The sequence below is a fragment of the Heteronotia binoei genome, chromosome 11 (assembly GCF_032191835.1).
Source record: "Heteronotia binoei isolate CCM8104 ecotype False Entrance Well chromosome 11, APGP_CSIRO_Hbin_v1, whole genome shotgun sequence".
Lineage (NCBI taxonomy): Eukaryota > Metazoa > Chordata > Lepidosauria > Squamata > Gekkonidae > Heteronotia > Heteronotia binoei.
In genome coordinates, this window is record NC_083233.1 from 24071898 (window position 1) to 24093282 (window position 21385).

General features: G+C 45.8%; 1 protein-coding gene across 1 annotated transcript in view; it reads left to right on the forward strand.

The window, feature by feature from the left end:
* The first annotated feature begins 2349 nt into the window (after window positions 1-2349).
* Window positions 2350-21385, forward strand: part of XPNPEP2 (X-prolyl aminopeptidase 2) — a 54762-nt gene continuing 35726 nt past the window's right edge. The window contains exons 1-5 of the mRNA XM_060249122.1: window positions 2350-2646; window positions 13497-13570; window positions 14049-14159; window positions 15246-15309; window positions 20936-21040. Coding sequence (XP_060105105.1) covers window positions 2598-2646; window positions 13497-13570; window positions 14049-14159; window positions 15246-15309; window positions 20936-21040 — 403 coding nt within the window. The 5' untranslated portion in view covers window positions 2350-2597. The remainder of the gene's footprint in view (window positions 2647-13496; window positions 13571-14048; window positions 14160-15245; window positions 15310-20935; window positions 21041-21385) is intronic.

Genomic DNA, 21385 nt, shown 5'->3' on the forward strand with positions numbered 1-21385 from the left:
TCAAAAGCAAAAAGTCAATAGCCCATTCAGTAGCTTTGGGGTCTTTCGTTATGTTAAAGACCGCAATCTTTATCATTCATACCACACATCAGTTTACAGGCCAAGGCATTGATATTTTTCCCATTTAGAACTGCTAATGCCGGCACACTCACCAAAAAGCAAGTACCACCTCTCATGTAAAGTTACCCAAATTCTTAGAACAAGGCAGGCGGCTGTCCTCCATGTTGCTTGTAGTGGATAGATGAGAAAATGGACTTTTTCAGTTATGGCTCTTCAACTGTGTAATGCTCTCCCAAGCTTCAGCTCTTGCTTTTCAGCATACTTAAAAAAAAAACTTGATTGTTCTAGAAGGTAGTGGCGAACTGGGTCTAAAAATATTGGTTGCCATAGAAGATAAAGAACTTCTATTACATTGGAACTTCTATTATATTTTCAAGCTACTCACGGAACTTCTATTATATTTGCAAGAAGTTCCAATGTAATAGAAGTTCCAATTTTCATTTTAAACATATTGTCTAATGTTTAAGGGGGCCCACTTGCCATCGGGCAAGCTAACACCCTGGCCAGTTGACATCAGGCCAAGCTGACACCACTGCTAGAAGACATTTGGTGAAGGCAGATTTTTTGACTGCCGAGTTCTTCTAATTGGTCAGTCGCTGCTTTTTTATTCCGTGATTTTTTTTCGTGGATTTGTTTTATTGTTAGCCTCCATGGTTTCTGAGAAAAAAGTGCAATTAAAAATACTTTAAAGAGGTAATTATTAAATTGGTCCCCTTCCTGCCCATAGGCACAACCTTGCCCCTTGACCTGAAGCCAGACATTAAAGCTGCACAGGAATCAACTAATTTGTTACGTTCTCAGAATATTGTGAGTCAAGTAATCCTCCTTGTGGTGGAACTGAACAGGCCTTTTCTGAGAAACTGGCTTATCAGTAAAAATTCATTCAGTTGCCCCAAAGAAGAGTGTCGTGACTAGAAATGTGTTGGGCCTGAATACACTGATCCCTGTGCACAAAGGGAAGTTCTGATCGCTGTATCCGAGATCCAAGTCTGGATATTTAACCTCTGCACCACACTGGCTTTTTGTGGATGTCTGCTTTTGATTAGCAATAACGTATAGAACCCCATAACATGAGACATCAGAAGGGTGTGGTAGAAACTGTGCTCTAATAATGACAGTGTCAATGACCTGTGAAGAAATATAAACTGTTCGTCTCTGGGCAAGCGTTCAGTCTGTGCTAAGGGGTCATGAACCCCGTCATCATAGCTGACTGTTAAATTACACAGATTATCTGGAAGGGCATTTCCAACATGCTTTATTCCATAATTACTTTATATGCCATAACCCCTATTGTTGTGCAATTCCTCTCCTCATCCCTCTTTCACTTTAGGCTGCTTTTTAAAAAAAAAATCCACAGAGACCACCATCCCTAATTTCCTATTTTAAATTTTAGGACATATTTTTACCTTCAGCTGCTGCAGATTTGTTGCAACCAATCTGTCATCCGAATCTATGAACCCGTTGAGCCAGAGTACGTTGATGAGACTAAATCTTTCCCAGCCTGAGTACGGTGATAGGACTAAATCTTTCTCTGCTTGAGGACTTAGTTTTAGGACACAATTGTGCGTTATGAGGCAAACAGGAGGTGGCCCAAGATCATAAACCTCCCACCTCCCAGCAATTTCCTGTAATTTCCCTCCCCCCATGGGCTGTTTTTGGTCTGCATATCCCTCCCTAACCAAACTTTCCAGACAGTAAATAAACTGAGAAGGAGGGGAGAGGAAATGGCGGGCAGCAGTTGTAGAGAAAAACTGAAATTATGGGAGGGCTTACAAACACCACACACATACCCCTCGTACAAGCCTTTCCCTACCATTGCCGCCACTTCACCCTGTGTTACTGTTACACCGTACATTTTCACAAGGCTTTTTTGTAGAAGCAGCCCAGCAGGAAGTCGTTTGCATATTAGGCCACACCCCCTTGCACCAAACCAGCCGGAACTGTGTTCCTACTAAAAAAAAAAAAAAAAGCCCTGCATTTTCGTGTTTGTGTGTGTTTTTAAAGGGTGCTGGTACTCATATATAAGGTTGTTCCAATTTCCACCAATTCCCCCTTTAGGACTTTGGAGAGCCCCCATCCCCGCCCAGGTGTTGATTTCCGGCACTATTACTTAAACAAAAAAACTCCACCCTCTGTTGCATCAACAAATGTGGGTTTGGGAGCACACATTTGCCAAGATACTGTTGTAACACCACGCTTTTAGATATTCTGGAAATTAACCAGACTATTGAATTAGCTGCTTTTTATGGAGTTTTTTGACTTGAGGACATAAAAAGTCCCAGAAGAAATTCGACAAGACAACAGAATTTCTGCTGTCTAATGATAATGTTTGGACTTTGTATCAACATCACGTGCCCCATCTGTCTGTTTGCTTTATCTTGTGGGAAGAAGTCGATCTCCAAAGCACAGAAAGCAGAACGTTAACGGAACTCTCCTACTTGGAAATCCAGCTGCTGATCCAAGCTGGCCCTGCCTGATATTTTGATCTTTCATCACGAGCCTTAGCAAGAAGTAAACTCTCCAGACTGAGAACAGCCATGATCTACTTCTACTGTGTCTTGGGGGTCTGGATTTTTCTCCTTCACAGTAAGTATGCTCGGAGAGACACAGACGTCCTTCCCTGGAATGTAGTAATGGGGATAGGGTTGCCAGATACAATTCAAGAAATATCTGGAGACTTTGGGGGTGGAGCCAGGAGCAAGGGTGTGACAAGCACAGTTGAACTCCAAAGGGAGTTCTGGCCATCACATTTAAAGGGACTGGATACCTTTTAAATGCCTTCCCCCCATTAGAAATAATGAAGGATAGGGGCACCTTCTTTTGGGGCTCAAAGAATTGGACCCTCTGGTCCAATCCTTTTGAAATTTGGAGGGTGTTTTGAGAAGAGGCCTTGAATGCTGAGCTGCAAATTTGGTGCCTCTACCTCAATAAACAGCCCCCCTAGCGCCCCAGATACCCACAGAGCAATTCTCCGTTATATCCTATGGGAATCATTCTCCATAGGAAATAATGGAGTGCCCAGCAGACATTTTCCTCCCTGCCCCTCATTTTCTGATGACCCTGAAGTGGGAGGAGGGCCTCCAAACTGAGGGATCCCCTGCCCCCACCTAGGGATTGGCAACCCTAAATGGGAAGGAAGGTCTTGCCAGATATCAGGCTAATTCCACTGCCCAAATTTGCAGGGTGAGTGTGGAGGCCTGAGTGGGCCGGGGTCCATCTGGCACACGATAGAACAATCGCTGTGCCTGCTATGCAGCTTGCACCTCAACTTGTATTTGCCTTGCAAGCCATTCAACCCACTTTCAGAGACTTTTTTTCAGACAGGGCTGCCTTCCTCTAGTGGGGCCTGGAGATCAACTGTCTTTATAATGGATCTCCAGATGAGATCAGATCTCCTGGAGAAAACGGCTGCTCTGGAGGGTGGACTCTATGCCATCGTGGCGCACTGAGGTCCCTCCCCTCCCCAAGCCCCACCCTCTCCATGCTCCACACCCAAAATCTCCAGGTATTTCCTAACCCAGGGCTGGCAGCCCTATGCTGGGGCTGGTGATGTAGCCACTTCTGCAGCTGGCACAAGTGGCAAAGCCTGCCTTTTATTGGCTTCCTAAGGTCAGGCCAGAACAACACATTACCTTAGCAAACATGGGGTCAGCAGTCATTGGATTATCTTGCAATAGTAATACAGGGGGACATTTGTAGAAAAAAGTCATTGGGAAGCAGGGGACTTCCCTTTGCCTGTGCATTGATTCTCCATAGAAAATAATGGAGTGCCCAGCAGACATTTCCCTCCCCCCTCCTCGTTTTCTGATGACCCTGAAGTGGGAGGAGGGCCTCCAAACCGGGGGATCCTCTGCCCCCACCTGGGGATTAAGCAACCACACAAGAGAATCACAGTAATAGTTAGCAGGGAGAAAAAAGCACAAAGCTTCCGTGATTACCAGCCTCAAACAAAATACAACAATAACAATATTATCAAAACTGATATATTATGAACCAAACCACAGGCAAAATCAATGCAGTTACTTGTTGATGTTTTTAATTTTGAATATTATGCAATTTATTTCTATTTATTTCCAGTCATAGTCTAGGAGAGGAAAAAGAGGTGAAAAAGAACTTGGGGAGAGATTGCAGGGGAGAGCCAGTGTGATGTAGTGGTTGAGAGTGTCGTGGTGGTATCTGGGAGACCTGGATTTGAATCCTCACTTATACCATTGAAGCTCATTGAGTGACCTTGGGACAGTCATATCCTCTCAGCCTAAACTACCTCCCAGGGCTGTTGTGAGGATAAAATAGAGGAGAGGAGAATGATCTAAGCTGTTTTGGATCCCTTTTGGGGAGTATAACTTAATTAAATAAATAAAAGAATAGCAAGTGAGAAAGGATTAAGTATCTCCTTTCACCTACCAAGTCCTCCTCTGTATTAGCATCTGACCATTTCCGCAGTAGTGAAATTCCCCACATTGATGTTTTTTTAAAACTGCGAGTTATATTAAATTATCCATAGTAGATTTTTTTCCTCACCAGGGGCAAACCCAATTTTTTTCCTTCTTACCCCACATTTTCAGAATTCCCCGTTTTAGTGAGTTCTGAAAATGAGGAGTGAGAAGGAGAAGACTTAAGGTTTGTGCCTGGTGAGGAAAAATCTACTGTGGAAAATTTCGAACAACGCGCAGTTTTTAAAATGTCAATGCAGAAAATTTCACTACTGCAGTAATAGTCTCTCATATGTTCTTGTAATATGCAGCTCCTCCCATCCATCAAACCAGAGCCAAAACACAATCTCTCCAGGATGAACAAATGGTGCCTTTCTGTAGCCTTTGGCCTGAGGTTCAAGGCACCACTTAGTCACAGTGATCAAAAGACCTAATTGTCCCCATAGCTGGAGTCAAAGCTGACAGAGAAGAGGGACGGTAGCGTACAGGCAGGGAGACAAGCAGGCTGGTGTAGAAGGCAAGCTGTTAGGAGGTCAGATAAGGAAAGTCTACAACAGACAGTTTCAGCTAGATAGCCTGGTTAGGGAATGCCAAGGGTCTTTCATGATCTGGAGCCTGAAGATGTCAATCCCTCCCCCCCCCCTCCACTCAGCAGCCTACAGTGACCTTATTGGTGGCATTCACCATAAAGGGCACCCCATGGATAGACCTACTAGTTGCTGGTATAATACCTGGCAGTCCTGAGAACTTAGCCCATGGCTAAGAACTTAGCTGCATGCATTCTCAGCTAATGCCCCAATTGCCAGATGAGTTGTGTGAACTACAGGCATTTCAGCCTATTAATTGTATGTTTTGCAGTTTGTCAAATGAAGCTCAGATCCATTCATCCTGCATACCATGCCTATTGGGTTGTATGAATTGTGTTTATATAGGCCTCAAGCAGAGAAGACACAAAGATCACATGTCTGTAAGAGCTCTCTCAGCCTCATCCACCTCAGAGGGCGTCTGTTGTGGCGGGGGGAGGTAAAGGAGATTGCGTCCACTCTGAGATTCAGAGTATAGGGCGGGATATAAATCCAATATCATCATCTTCTTTCTTTCATGCATAGAAAGCAAATTGCCACAAGCCTGCATAGAGATGAAGTTTAACCTTTCAACTTAACTTTTGCAGTTCAAAGCTTTTTAAAAATAGGTTTTCATTCAAAATGCTAATAGCAGAGCCAGAGAGTTAATTTGGAAAAGTGAAAGGGATGAAGGTTTAAGGGTTAAACTTCTCATTTCTTCTCTGCACAATCCCAAGGCAAATTGAGTCTGCGTGAGCCTGCAGTTTCGTTTTACGGATGAAACCAAATGCATGATCGTCTGTCTTTATTTAGCTTCCATCTTAATCCTCAGGGAGGGAGAGGGAGATTAAATTATCATTCATTCATTTTTTGGATTGTAGTAGTAATAGTAGTAGTGGTGGTTGTGATGATGATGATGATGATGATGATTGATGATGATGATGATGATAATTTCTAGGCGTTCCCTTCGCCACATTCCAGTCATTTCACTGTTTTCAGTAAGTGATGTCTGACAAATCTTTTGCAAATATATTTGGGGGGAGTAAAACCTAGGAGTTTTCTGCACTTATTTTCTTTGAAATGTGCCCTGAAGCCTCCTTGATTTCAAAGAGAGCTAGGCATACTGATCTTTTGAAATCACCATAATCAGGGCTTTTTTTGTAGCAAGAACTCCTTTGCATATTAGGTCACAACCCCCTGATGTAGCCTGTCCTCCAAGATTCTGAGAACCTCCAAGAGCTTACAGGGCCCTTCTTACAGGGCCCACTGTAAGCTCCAGGAGGATTGGCTACATCAGAGGGGTGTGGCCTAATATGCAAAGGAGGTCCTGCTACAAAAAAAGCTCTGGTCATAATTGTGGTTGGATCATGCACTTATTGATTTTTAAACAATATTTTCATTGTTTTGCTTATAGTTTTACCTTTGCAATATGATAAATTTGCAATATACTGACTGTATAATCATTTGTGGAAGAACGAGTGACTGTTCAAGTAATGAATTAGCTTATCCACTAAATCATATACTTGCAGCGCAGTGTTGGACAGGTGTTATATTTTCAAATTAGATCCTAAGATTAATTCATGGACGTTTCAAATTCTGATAGTATATTAGCAAAGCCAGCTCACCTTAGTTTCTGTGACAGGAGTCCAGAGATGTTAGCAATGAAAATAAGGCCCAGTCTCCACAATAAATTTAAATAGGGTTATATTTCACTTTAGAAGTGATACTTTCCCCAAAAACTTGGGAATTGCATTTTGGGGGATTTTTGAGAATTTGCAAAGAATATCATGCGCTGATTGGCCACCATGCGCTGATTTGCCAGCCTCTACAATCTTCCCACTGCGGGTGTAACAAAAGACTGATCCCAGTGTGACCTTCTTTCCACCTTACATGTTTGCTGATCTCCAAGAGACCAAATGACCTTTGTCTTGATGCATCTGGGTCAGTCCTCGAGTGATGGTTTGCCTCCTGTGACCATTCTTGGTTAGCAGAAGTGTCTCTGAACTCATATAATTCATATAACCTGGGGTCATTTTGTAGAAAAATAGGTGGCAGAGCTCATTCGTATAACTCATTAGCATACGCTGTGCCCCACCCCCCAGCCAAAAGCAAGAAAGGAGAGCACTGGGCAAGCGAGGCCAGCTTAGACTAGAGATCCAGCCAGCCCAAGCAGCCTTCGCTCGCCTGGGGCTCTCCTGAGCTGCCCCCCCCCCTCAGTCAAACGGCCAGCAAGCCATCGGCTGCCCAAAATCACATAAGAAGTGGAGAAAGGGTGGTGTCGGCTTCTCCAGGGGTTAATGAGGGCTGCTGGGGGCATGGCAAAGCCTCTGGTGGCTGGCTGGCTGGCTGCTCTTCTAATCCAGGGGTTGTTATGCAGCTGCACCTACTGTTCAATGGACAAGGTGGGGAGGAAGAGGGGGAACCCTCAGAAAGGTTCAGGAACTGTGCTTCTGTGAGCTCCTGCTGAATCTTAGGCCTGCATATAACATCCTTCTTTGGGCTCCGTGCCGCCCACAATTGGTGTTTTGGAAGGCTGCGATTCCCAGGAGTGGATTGCACACTTCCATGTTGATAAGCCTGTTTTCGATCACATAGTTGATGTTTTGAGAGAGAAACTGTGGTGTGTGGATTAACATGTTCCAGACCTATTGGAACCTGGCAAGCGTATTGGGATCGCCCTTTTCTACAAAGCTGCCATATACTGAATCAGGTCACTGGTCTTTCAAGGTCAGTATTGTCTACTCAGACTGTCAGAGAGTTTGACTCTCCAGAGTCAAAGCTCTTTCACATCCTTACTTGCTGATCATTTTAGCTGGAGTCGTCCAGGAATGAACATGGGACATGCAGTGCAAGTGGGTATAAAAGCCCAACTTGAGCAGAGCAGTGATCCATCTACAGGCCTGGCACATGGGAGTCGGGAAACTAGGCAATTGCCTAGGGCGACAGCTCCCAGCAGGGGCAAGGAGCGGGTGCCCCCTCCCCGCTCACACTGTCCCTGAGCCTCTGCCACTCTTTCGGCTCTGAGGGATCTGATACCTCAAAGCTGAAAGAGTGGCAGAGGGATCTGATCCCTCAGAGCCGAAAAAGGCATTTCCCTTCCCACACGTCCTCAGAGGGTGCAGGGGAAGGGAAGGGCCGACTATCCTTTCAGCTCTGAGGGATCAGAGGAGCTTCCCCCGATCCCTCAGAGCTGAAAGTGGCGTTTCCCTTCCCCCGCATCCTTCGAGGGTGCTGGGGAAAGGAAGCACTGAGTGCCCATCACTGTGGGGGCGTGCGTTGGGGTTCTGCCTTAGGAGCCAGAACCCCATGCGCCTGGGCCTGTCCATCTACTCCAATATCCTGTCTCATACAGTAGCCAAATAGTTCCTCTGGAAGGTTAACAACAGGGCATAGAGACCAAGGCCTTCTCCAGATGTTGCCTTGTGGCATTGGTATTCAGAGGTTCACTGCCTCTGAATGTGGAAGTTCCCCAGTGGCTACTAGTCACTGATACAGGACCAACCCTAAATCAGACTGCTACAGGACCAACCCTAAATCAGACTTTTCCCTGCAGCCGCTGTGGCCGGACCTGCCTGTCCCACATTGGTCTTGTCAGCCACCAGCGAGCCTGCAGCAAACGTGGACTATTGCACCCTTCTTAAATCTTCGTTCGCGAAGCCAAGCCGAGAGAGAGAGAGACTAGTCACTGATAAATGTATCTTCCATGATTCTGTCTTGTCGCCTTCTAAAGCTTGTCGCCTTCTCCTCTGCATTAATCATCATTGTACTAAACACTGAAATGGGTGGCTCATGCCCAGACCTTGAATTCAGCAGGAGCTCATAGGAGCACAGCTCCTGAACCTTTCTGACAGTTCCTCCTCTTCCTCCCCACCTACCTTGTCCATTGAATTCTAGGTGCAGCTGCATAACAATCCCTGGATTAGGAGAGCGGGCAGCCAGCCAGCCACCAGGGGCTTTGCCACGCCCCCAGCAGCCCTCATTAACCCCTGGAGAAGCCCATGCCACCCTTTCTCCACTTCTTATGTGATTTGGGGTGGTGGGTGGCTTGCTGGCCTTTTGATTGTGGAGCAGGGGGCAGCCCAGTAGAGCCCCAGGCAAGCAAGGCCTCCTTGGACTGGCTGGATCTCTATCCAGCCCTAGCAGGCCTCGCTCACCCGGGGCTTTCCTTTCTCGCATTGGGTTGCTTTTGGCTGGAGGGGGCATATGGTAATGAGTTATGCTAATGAACTCCACCAGCCGTTTTTCTACAAAACGATCCCTGCTCATTCCAGTGACAAAATTAGCAAATCCAGGCCATGCACGGACAAAGAAGTCATTTCTACATTCCTGAGGAACTCCCCGGGTATTAAAAAAAAAGGGGGGCTTGCTACATTAACCAAAATACAAGCACAGAATACAGATCCAAACTTCATGACTCAGCTATTGTGAAAATCTGTGGTGAGCCGTGCATGGGTAATAGGCCCTAGAAAATGACTTGATGTGGACTGAGGACTCATCAGGAGGTATTGAGGTTCAGTGGTAGAGCATCTGCTTGGCATGCAGAAAATCCCAGGTTCAATCCGCAGCATCTCTTGTTAGGAATCAAGTAGTAGGTGATGTGAAAGGCCTCAACCTGAGACCTGGGAAGGCTTCTGCACATCTAAGTCAACCTTGATGTACCAATGGTTTGGATCAGTATAAGGCAGCTGTATAAGTTCAGGAGCTCTCGAGGGTCAGTTCAAGGAGGAAAAAAAAGAGGGGATGGAAATTGAAGTACATGAGACTTTATACACCCTTGGAGACCAGGCTGAGTTTTCTCAGTTTTCACCCCTTCTTGCGATTTCTCACAATCACTAGCTCTTACTACTAGTAGTAAAAATAGATTCTGTTACAAGAGTCTCCAACATGGTGTCCATGGCCCCCACCAACAACTTTCTTGGTGCCTGTCAGGTGTTTTTAGAAAGTGGTTGGGGCTCCTGCCCAACAGGGCTTCTGATTGGCCATTGGGTATCTGATTGGCTATGCAGATGAAAATAACGTTTTTGTGGTAGGTGGCCCTAGGGTGCTGGTTTTATTCTCTCTTCCCTCTTTCCCTCTGTATTTTAAAAATTACTCCTTGAGCTTCTTGTGTGTTTGTGTTTTGCTCTGCCTCCCACAGCGGCCATTTTTTGGTTCGGCCCACAACCCTGTGTCAGAATTCCAGAGTGAGGATCACTGTCCTACACTATCAGCTATATGCTCCTGAGGAACATATGAAGCAGACTTATGCTACCTCCGATAATTGAATCATCTGGCCCAATATTCTACCCAGAGGGCAACAGTTCTGGTGCATGAAGGCCTTTCCCAGTCCAGCTGCCCAAGATCTTGCCTGGCACACAATTTTAAGGTGGTGGTAGAAAGTGCTGTCAATAGGGATGGGTACAAACCTTCCCATGACTCTACGTTTGCTGCTAAAATTGCCCGGGTTGTGGTTCGCAAACCAAGGGTCATGTGATCTTGCCTCAGATTCCCTTCCATGACCATTCATGTGGTTTTTGGAGGTTCATGCCTTGTGATAGGAAGCTGGGGGTGGGAGTGGAGAGCAAGAGGGATCCCTGAAATGGCTTGTATCTATTTTAGTTGAACAGCTGACAAGCACACCAACCCTGCAGTTAGGCTGAAATGGATGCAAGTCAATCCAGCAATCCCTTTTGCTCCCCTCTGCTTCCAAGTGTGAGAGGGAGCAAAACAGATGGGTTTAATGGCTCACAGCCATTTAAACCTAACAGCTGGGCGGGTCCACCCATCAGGAAGTGAAATGGACAGGTTAAATGGCTCACAACCGTTTAACTCTTCCTGGGTGATCCTCACCCCCATTCTCCTGGCTGCAGCTTGCCATGGCTGGTACTAGAAAGCTAGCCTGAACCAGCCAGTTTGATTTGGGCATTTTTTGTTCAGTTTAGGGTTTGGTTCGGGTACACCCTGAACTGGAATTTTCTGGTTCGTGCCCATCCCTAGCTGTCAAGTCACAGCTAACTTATGGTGACCTCTCATGGGGTTTTCAATGCAAGAGATATTCAGAGGTGATTTCGCCATTGCCTGCCTCTGTGTCCTCATGACTCTGGTATACTATCCAGGGCTGACCCTGCTCAGCTTCTGAGATCCGACAAGATCAGGCTAGCCTGAGCCATTTATAGCACAGTTAATTTATTAATATAATACATATCCCGAAGGCAGGAGCCAACCTGTCTATGATGTTTACCCATTGGTAAGCTGTGGTGAGTTCAGTGGGGCAGTATGTGGGTTTAGGACTGCAGTCTATAAAATTACCAGAGCTGTGGTTTTTCTTTACTCTTTTGCAACTACACAAAACAAATAATCATTAGAAACGACGGGGACGAAGGCTTTCAAGGTCACTAGGTCAGTGTCAAAAGTGGTAATCTATGCTTGGTATGTCAAAAATTTGGCAGAGGTTTTAAGCAAGTACGGTCGGTCGGCAGACTCACTAGATGCCGCCCTCTTCCTTCTCCCAACATCCAAGCTCCCTCACTGCTTTGAGGGGTGGCCCCCCCCCCAACACAAAACCAGGACACATAGAAGCTGGGCAGTTTTTCCTGGCATAGACAGAAAATTGACACGGCAAACTGCCCCTGGTTAATTTCTGGGTATAACCAGGTTGTCATCAGCAGAGGTCAGGAAGGCTGTGACCCTGTATATAGTTACTGGAGAGCAAAGCCCACTGAACTCAGTTGGCTTTGCTTATGAGAAAACATACATAGGATATATAAATTGACATCCCTATTCCCCCACCCTCTGTTTCTTTCCCCTGGCTTCCTCCAAAGAGACTTTCTGCCTGTTGTCAGTTTGACCACATTCTGTAGTGCGGCAAACCTCTTTCCCCGATGATGTCAACTCCTGCCTGTTGCCAGTAGGAAGAACGTGGCACATCTGGTGCCAATTCCTAGAACTGATTATTTGCTCGCCATCCTCGCTAAAGAACGTCTCCCACGCAAAGCGTGCCCTTTCTGGGAAGCCACCCGCTGATGTTGACAGTTAGCCCGGCAGGATCGGCTGTAGCTCTGGCTTCACTCTTAGTGCGATCAGAAGTCCTGTCCTGATCTTTAATCTACCCAGCTCACAGATGCATCATAAAATGCAAGAAGATCGAAACGTGCCTTGCGTGGCTATCGGTCAATTCAAAAAGCCAGTGAGAATACAGTCTTGTCTACTTTTTGTTTTCTGTATGTGCATACCGACAGCAGGAGGGGAGCAGCAAGATGCTGGGAGCAGTATGTATGAATTTATTCTCAGGTATTTGTGTCAGGACCCCACAGCTGTGATCAGTCAGGCTGTGTGACACACAGCAATCGAGATCAATAAGGACTGATTTAAGTCAGGAGTGGTGAACATTTGCACTGATTCAGGGTGGTTCGCACATGTATATTTTTGGCTCAGTGGCTCTAGCATCAGTTGGTGGTCAGCATGTGTGAAAGAGCCATCATAGAATTTGCATCAGAGATGCAGGCTATGCCTACAGCAGAGTAAGGTGGACTATATCGCTTCAGAATGCTGTGGGGGATAACTTTTTAAAAATGCTCCACCCGTGACCTGAAATGGTGTCGTTCATTTTGGAACCCACCCACCTCCAGTTCTATAACTGCTTGCCTCATTCCGCTGCACATGGAGGTCTTGCCCCAGAATGAACATCCACATCTTTTAATGTCAGCTAAAGCCCCCCTAGACAGTATAATAATAAGTAGAGACATCACCCTGCCAACAAAAGTCCGTATAGTCAAAGCAATGGTATTTCCCAGTAGTAATGTATGGCTGTGAGAGTTGGACCATAAGGAAGGCTGAGCACAGAAGAATAGATGCATTCAAGCTGTGGTGCTGGAGAAGACTCTTGAGTGTCCCTTGGACTGTAAGAAGATTAAATTAATCAGTCCTAAGGGAAATCAACCCTGACTGTTCCCTGGAAGGTCAGATGCTAAAGCTGAAACTCAAATACTTTGGCCACCAAATGAGAAGGGAGCACTCACTGGAGAAGACCCTGATGCTGGGAAAATTGAAGGTAAAAGAAGAAGGGGCCAGGAAAGGAGGAGATGGCTGGACAGTGTTACTGATGTAACTAACACAAATATGAGCAGACTTCAGAGGATGGTGGAAGACAGGAGGGCCTGGTGTGACTTGGTCCATGGGGTCCCAAAGAGTTGGAATCAACTGTGTGACTGAACAACAACAAAAAGCGCCTTTAGGGTTGGGGGTCTGTTTGTAATAGCTATCTATCTAGTGGAATTGGGTATTCAAGTGGGGTATTTGCTTGTGTGACCCAGCCCATTGCTCACAATCGAGTTGTCAATTGCACCTTTTACTCTGTGCAGTATTATGTGTGTGTCTTGGGGTAGTAAACACGTTCTTGGCCACCCTGTGCCCTAGAGAGCCAGAGCTGATACTTATAAGGGTTTTTGTCTCTCCTTCCTAGGCCATGTCACAGGATATCCCAAGCGAAAAACCTCTGGATTAGAAGACATCAGAAACTGCACAGTCACCCCTCCGGTACGTTCTTAACCACAGCTGGAAATAGGCAGGGCTTGTTAGGTATGCATGCCTGTATGCAAAGCTTTTTTTGTAGAAAAAGGCAGCAGGAACTCATTTGCATATTAGGCCACACACACCCTGATGTCACCATTGTCTCACACAGGGCTTTTTGTGTAGAAAAGGCCCAGCAGGAACTCATTTGCATATTTTAGGCCACACCCCCTGTTGCCAAGCCAGCCGGAACTGCGTTCCTGTGTGTTCCTGCTCAAAAAAAGCCCTGCCTGTATGTATTAGCTGAACTGGGCCCAAAATACAGAGATGCTGACGGACTGTGGCAGCTCTTCCGAGAGAGACGTGTCTGAGGCTAGCGGTGTACCAAGAGCATGAATAACCTAAGAAACTAATAGAGGAATAGGGAGAATGCCTGACCTGTCTAGCTTCTTTTCCTTTTCCACCCAACGCTTTATTGATCATGTTTGTTTGTTTGTGATGTCAGCATCTACCTCCTACGGTGACCAATACGAGTGAGCGGTTGAGTGCCCTGCGGCAGCTCATGCGCACCCACAACATCACAGCATACATCATTCCCTCCAAGGATGCACACATGGTAAGACAAAGGTTGTGTCTCTTCCATAACCTTTGGTGGACTTCTACCCCCGCTGAAGCAGGGTGACTGAAGAACCTCCTCCTGGGATTGTGTCTCTCGCCTGTCTTTCTCTCCTGCCCCTGGAGCAGGGGTGGCCAGACTTGCTTAATATAAGAGCAACATAGAATAAACATCAGATGTTTGAGAGCTGCAAGACATGAACATCAAATGTTTTTGAGAGAGGAAGGAAGGAAGGAAGGAAGGAAGGAAGGAAGGAAGGAAGGAAGGAAGGAAGGAAGGAAGGAAGGAAGGAAGGAAGGAAGGAAGGAAGGAAGGAAGGAAGGAAGGAAGGAAGGAAGGAAAATAGATGGGGAGGGGGAAGAGAGAGGTGGAAAGAAAGCAACTTTAACTTTAAATGCTTTCTCCAAGCCGCCAGCTGTCTTGGCTTGGAGATTTAAAGAGACAAATGACTTCTCCAAGCTGGCCAATGGGGTGGTGGGAGCTTCAAGAGCCACAGTTTGGCTACCCCTGCCCTAGAGTACGGTCTCTTTGCAAAATGAGTTAGCATTTCCCTTCCCTGGAGGTTCTCCAGAGTTTGAGGTGGAGCGTCGTAAAAACTTTTTAAGCAGAAGGGTCTTATGCTGCATCTGAAACTGAAGATAGGCATTTGGTGATTAAGCCTTTACATGCACAGTCTTTTAATGTCACCATTTTTCATTAACATTTTGTTAACTGTCTTGAACTTGGGAGGAGAATCACAAAAATTGGGTTGCCATGATGAATCAGTGGTTAGGCTGTGTGAATTTTCCCAGTTGTACTGTGCAAACACTAAATATGATACTGCATATCAAAGCCATCATTTTAAGAATTTTAGCTTTTGTTTCACCACATGCTCCCCCACAAGTTTCTAGCCCATAAGATTACAAAGATAGGGCTGAAAGAATGTGGGCAAGTCTAGCAAAATCACTTGCCAGTAGAGGATTTCCTTGAACCTGGTGCATCCGAGAAGAAGCAATTTGCATCGTTTTGCATGATTTCTATAATTGGTACAGGTTACAGAATCCTGTTCTTTTGACAAAGAATTTGTATTGTTTTTCTGTTTCCCAGAGTGAATACATTGCAGAACGTGACAAGAGGTTATTCTGGATGACAGGTTTCACAGGATCATCAGGTGAGAGTGGGGTTGCTGGGTTCTGGGAACTTTGGGAGCCAGGAGACTTTCCCATTCCCTAAATAAACAAATAATACAGCAGCGCAGTTCCCCAGAATACAGTCTTCATAACCTCATCTTCTTTTTTTGCCTGTCCTAGCAGCTACACTTCCATTAAATGAAAGTGAAATTTGTCATACCCTACAACAGTTGCTCCCAACCTTTTTGTCACCAGGGACCAGTTTTGTGGAAGACAGTTTTTCCACAGACCATGGCGGGGGGGCGGCGCTGGGTTTTTGTGGCCCCAGGCTGCCCCCACCCCTGCCCTGTCTCTGTCCCCATGGGGGTCTTTAAATGGGGGGGAGAGACTGGGGCTGTTTCTGCTGCCTCCCCACTAGGTGGCCAGGTAGCAGAAGGCCAGTCTGCCTCCCCCTCACATTTAAAGATCCTTACCTGAGGCTGCACTGCCTCTTTCATCTGCCTGGGTCCCAGGCAGGCAGGGACGGTGCAGCACCTTTGCCTTGCTCTGCAGCCCAGTTGCTAGCAGGCCATGGACCAGTAGCGATCCACAGCCCAGTGGTTGGGGACTGCTGCCCTACAAGTCCCCTTGTCAGGCTTTGGAGGCATTTCCAAACATGGCATTTTAAAGAGACATTCACAAAGCAGCCAAAATAAACACAGTTTGCAAGCCCACACTTTTGTGATCTCATTGCAGTAGTTTACTCTCAGGAGTTGCTGAATGTAACCATCTGCTGTATTTCAGTCAGTTTATTCAGACAGGAACAGGAAAGGAGATCAGCCAAGGGAGCAGAGTTTTCCTCCCTCCCATTATCAGGTTCTACCTAACTCCTATCCATTTTACTATAGAAACAACTTCTGAAGCAAATGCAAAACAGTGGGACTCTGCTCTCTGCCTCTCTCACAGCTCCACACACTCATGGCTCTGCCTGCTCCCCCCACCTCCTGCTTTCTTGCTACTGAAATTTAAAGGCACACACACATTCCAAAACATAAACAGTTGCAAGCATCTTCTAAGCCTGCCAAGGTTTAAAGGCAGTTGGTGACTGTTGGGGCTGGGCTTTCCCCTGCAGGCCGGATGACTGGCGGTGGGGAGGAGCCTGCAAAACTGAGAGATCCCCCACTGGGACCTGGGGACTGACAAACCTAGGTGAGAGTGTTCTTTCCAGGCCTTTCATCTGTCTTCCCTGATCTACCTTGGCTACCTTCCAAGCCTCATGAACCCCAGGTTGAATATGGGCTGCTGGTCCAGAGGAGGAAAAGGTCTTAGCAACAGGTTTAAATGCCAGGGACTCGGTCCTGGAGCAAGAGCATATCTGACCATGCGGAGAATGCACTGCTTTGTCCGTTGTAGGAGTCTGCAGCTGCATCCTATTGTATTTACTTATTTATTTGATGTATAGCCTGCACCCTCTCCTCAACAGAAGGCTCAGGAGGGTTCACAGCATACACAAACATAGCATGAAATCTTGACTAGATAATAAAACTTATAAATGCAAATAAATACAATAAAAGATTCTAGTTAAAATACAACCAGTCATCAGTTCTGGAAACAAATCTGTACAGGCAACCAGCTCTCCTATACTCTTGATTAATTACGTGCTGCATGAAACAAGGCAGCCTTGCATGCCCTATGGAATACTAATAGATCCCACAGGGCATGAACCTCCTTGGGGAGCAGGTTCCAGAGAGCAGGGGCAACTGCTAAGAAGGCTCTTGTCCAAGCAGCTGACTAGCAGGCTATTTGTGGACCAGGCACCTGCAGTAGGTAGGCGCCATGATGACAGATGAAGGGGGTAATGGCAGTCATATTGGAAGAGGCAGCCCCAAGGGTATGAGGGTCCCAGACCTTTTAGGGCTTTGTAGGTCAAAGCCAACCTTTTAGGGCTTTGTAGGTCAAAGCCAATTGGCACCAGGAACTAACTGGGAACCGCCGCAAGATTGGAGTTATATCCTATCAGGGCTTTTTTTGTAGAAAAAGCCTAGCAGAAACTAATTTGCATATTAGGCCACACCCCTGGTGCCACTATTATTTCACACAGGGCTTTTTTGCAGGAAGCTCATTTGCATATTAGGCCACACCTCCTGATGCCAAGCCAGCCGGAACTGCATTCCTGTGCATTCCCCCACCACCCCCTGTATTCTATGGAATTATATTCTGCAGCTCAAGACCCAAATGTAGCTCAATACAGAAGCAGATGTGGCTCTTTAAAAAAAGGTAGTGAACTCTCTAAGGATTGAAGGGGTGGGTAGGAATAACCAGTCTGTGAGGGGAGTGGCAGGCAGAACTTTTAATGGGACTTAAGGGCTTCTCTGAAGTGCTTTACAGGAAAGGAAATGATAGAGGTGAAGAGTTGCCAGTAATCCAAGGGCAAAACTTGCACAGAACATGCATTAAAACAATTGCAGGGTGCTCCTGCGTATATAGATTACTTATATAATTACTTCCATTTCTTAATAAAAGACTGGCAACCATCAGTGTTTGTGATGGGGAAACTTTATGGATTATTAATCAACATGCCCATTATCAGTCGTGTTATATAGTATGCAAATAGGCTTTCTCATACTGGCTCTTTGTTGCTCTCTTGCTCCGAATGTTGACTGCTTTGGCTCCAAAAGGTTGCTGACCCCTGCTCTGTGGGGTAATTACAACTCACCTCCCCCCTCACACACACATCAGACAGCTTCAAGAGGGGATTGGATAAGCATATGGAGCAGAGGCCCATCAGTGGCTATTAGCCACAGCCTATTGTTGGAACTCTCAATCTGGGGCAGTGATGCTGTGTATTCTTGGTGCTTGGAGCGGGGCACAGTGGGGCTTCTAGTGTCCTGGCCCCACTGGTGGACCTCCTGATGGCGCTTGGGTTTTTTGGCCACTGTGTGACGCAGAGTGTTGGCCTGGATGGGCCATTGGCCTGATCCAACATGGCTTCTCTTATGTTCTTATGTTCTCTCTTAGGAGATGGAGGCAGAGATTCATGATCAGAAGACAACCAGCTTGAGGCCAGCACTGGGCAGCTCCATGTTTTATGTAGCAAGCTGTGTATATAATACCAGTGTTTCTTTACTGCAGCAAACATTTGTTTTGTGAGCAGCACATTATGCACTCATGGCTAAATATCTGTATACATGCACCTGGGAATCCTAATGGCTTCATGGTTTTCAGCTGCATGCAGGCCCCTCCCAGTTGACATGTTTCCTGTGGAAACCACTGGTGTACACACAGCATTTGTGTTTGCTGTCTAAAGCGAGAAGCTGTGGAATTAGTCAGTGAGCAGACTCTTAGACTTGGGTGGTTTTCCAGAGTGCCACTTAAATCTGGTTTTCCATTTTCGACGCCTGTAATTTGAGCGTCAAACTGTCATTGGCTGAAACGTGCATCTTGGTTTAAAAATTGCTCTAATCCACTCTTTGCGGCCATTAACAACAGACCCAAACGATGCATTCCACCTTTTTTTAAAAAGAGCATTCGTCTTATCAGTTGTGAAAATGCTGCCTGGCATCTCTGGAAACGGGGTTTAATTAGAACCAGGACTCTACTAGGTTCAGCCCTGGGTCCTGATTTCAGCAGGAGGCTTCTGCAGTCTCACCAAGAAGAGCTATACATCCTTCTTTATTTCATTGTATTTCTTATTTGGAATAGTGATTGTAATGCAATGTAATGAACAGCAGAATGTAATGCAATTTGGAATGGTAGATTGGAATGTATTTCTCTCGTCTGGTGACAGAGGAGATAACAGGAGTCATTTTGTAGAAAAATAGGTGATGGAGCTCATCCAGGGATTGTTATGCAGCTGCACATACTATTCAATGGACAAGGAGGTGGAACTCTCAGAAAGGTTCAGGAGCTGTGCTCCTGTGAGCTCCCACTGAATCTGAGGCCTGGATATAACGCTGCACAACCAGTCATCCCACCTTAAAGAAAAGGACACTGTTAGCTACCTCCATGCTTGAGAGGAGATGGATGGAATGTAACAGCAGAGTCTCAGTTAATTACACTCAGCATGCCACAATTAAGAAGGGTACATTTACACATCATTCTCCAATTTTGATGTATTTATTTGCTTCACTGTGTCCCTGCCCCCCAGTAGTTAGTGACCATATAAACGAAGCTTGTTATTCCTTTTTGGTCCTTGCATCTGCTAAACATCTTCATTATGCCATATTGACCGCTCATTCTCTACCTATATGTATGGACTGGTGACTCCATTTCTATGTATCTGAAGAAGGGTCCGTGCACAAGAAAGCTCATACCTTGAATAAAACTGTTGGTCTTAACACTCCTCCACTTGCACCTGCTGGAATGGCCTTGGGTCAGCCACAGTTCTGGCAGAGGTTGTCCTTGAAAGGGCAGCTGCTGTGAGAGCCCTCTCAGTCTCACCCACCTCACAGGGTGTCTGTTGTGGGGGAGAAAGATGAAGGAGACTTGTGAGCTGCTCTGGGACTCTGAGATTCAGAGTGGAGGGCGGAAAATAAATCCAATGTCATCGTCATCTTCTTCTTAAAAGTGCCACGGGGCTCGAATTTTGTTCTGTTGTTTCAGACCAAGACAGCTACCCAACTAAATAAATTAGTATGTTCCTTTAAGCATGTACAGAGTGCTGTTCCCTTACCTTAGTGTGTAAACACAGCCAGCAAATTCATCGCTGAGATAGGAGATTTCACATTGAAGGCATTATTTGCCAATTACACTTTGATCAAGATAAGTAGCCATGTTAGTCTGTCTGTAGCAAGAGAAAAGAGCAAGAGCTTTTGTGAGTCACTGCTCACATCTTCAGATATCTGAAGAATACTCCTTGTAAGCTTGTGGAGCCCTGTGAGCAAAAATTCTACTTTGTGATTTACTGACATTAAAGTTCTGAGCTATTGCATAAATTAGTTTGCTTTGGAACAATTTTTCCTGAGGAAAGACAAAAATGTGCGAGCCAGAGGCTAAAAGACTACGAGCTAACTCACGCTAACTCAGCTTATGATCCGATATTGGATTTATATCCTGCCCTATACTCTGAATCTCAGTCTCAGAGTGGTCACAATCTCCTTTACCTTCCCCACCCACACACAACAGACACCCCGTGAGGTGTGTGGTGCTGAGAGAACTCTCACAGCTGCTGCCCTTTCAAGGAGAACTCTTGCAAGAGCTGTGGCTGACCCAAGGCCATTCCAGCAGCTGCAAGTGGAGGCGTGGGGAATCAAACCTGGTTCTCCCAGATAAGAGTCCACACACTTAACTACTACATCCAGAGCTTTTTTTTTTTTTTAGCAGGAACACACAGGAATGCATTTCCAGCTGGCTTGGTGTCAGGGGGTGTGGCCTAATATGCAAATAAGTTTCTGCTGAGCCTTTTCTACAAAAAACCTTGCACAAAACAACGGTGCCATCAAGAGGTGTGGCCTAATAAAGAAAAAAGTTCCTGCTGGACTTTTTCTACTAAAAAAGCCCTGACTACACCAAACTGGCTCTCAGGCTTAGAGGGAACATTGCCAGTGACTCACTTAATCTCATACCCTGCTACAAATTTTGTTAGTCTTTAAGTTGTTACTGGACTTTTGCTGTTTTCTACCAGTTATGCATCGATTTCTCCCCTCTTAAAAATTCTGCTGAACCTCTCTCTCTGCCTGCCTGCCCTAGGGACGGGAGTGGTCACTCTGCAGAAGGCAGTCCTCTTCACTGACAGCCGGTACTGGACCCAGGCAGAGCGCCAGATGGACTGCAACTGGGAGCTGCAGAAATCAGGTCAGTCCCCCACCTTAAGCGGGGCCTTTGCACTCCTCCTTTTGGACTTGTGCCAGCTGACAAGCCCTTGTAAAAGGAAAACAAGTCTATGGCAGTGTGTTCAGAGGCCATGCTGGAAAATAGGTGGCCAGATTTTTTTTTTTTAACTTTAAACATTTTATTAAGGCATAAAAGTAGCTTACAATCCATAGCGCAAGAAGTTTACCATCAAGATTAACAGAAATAACATCGTAAGCTTAATAGACAGAATACAGAGCAAAAACAACCTTTAAAAACAAAATACAAACTGAAGGTAATAGTAATTATAATTATAATAACACAGTATTTGAAAATAAAATAAGATCA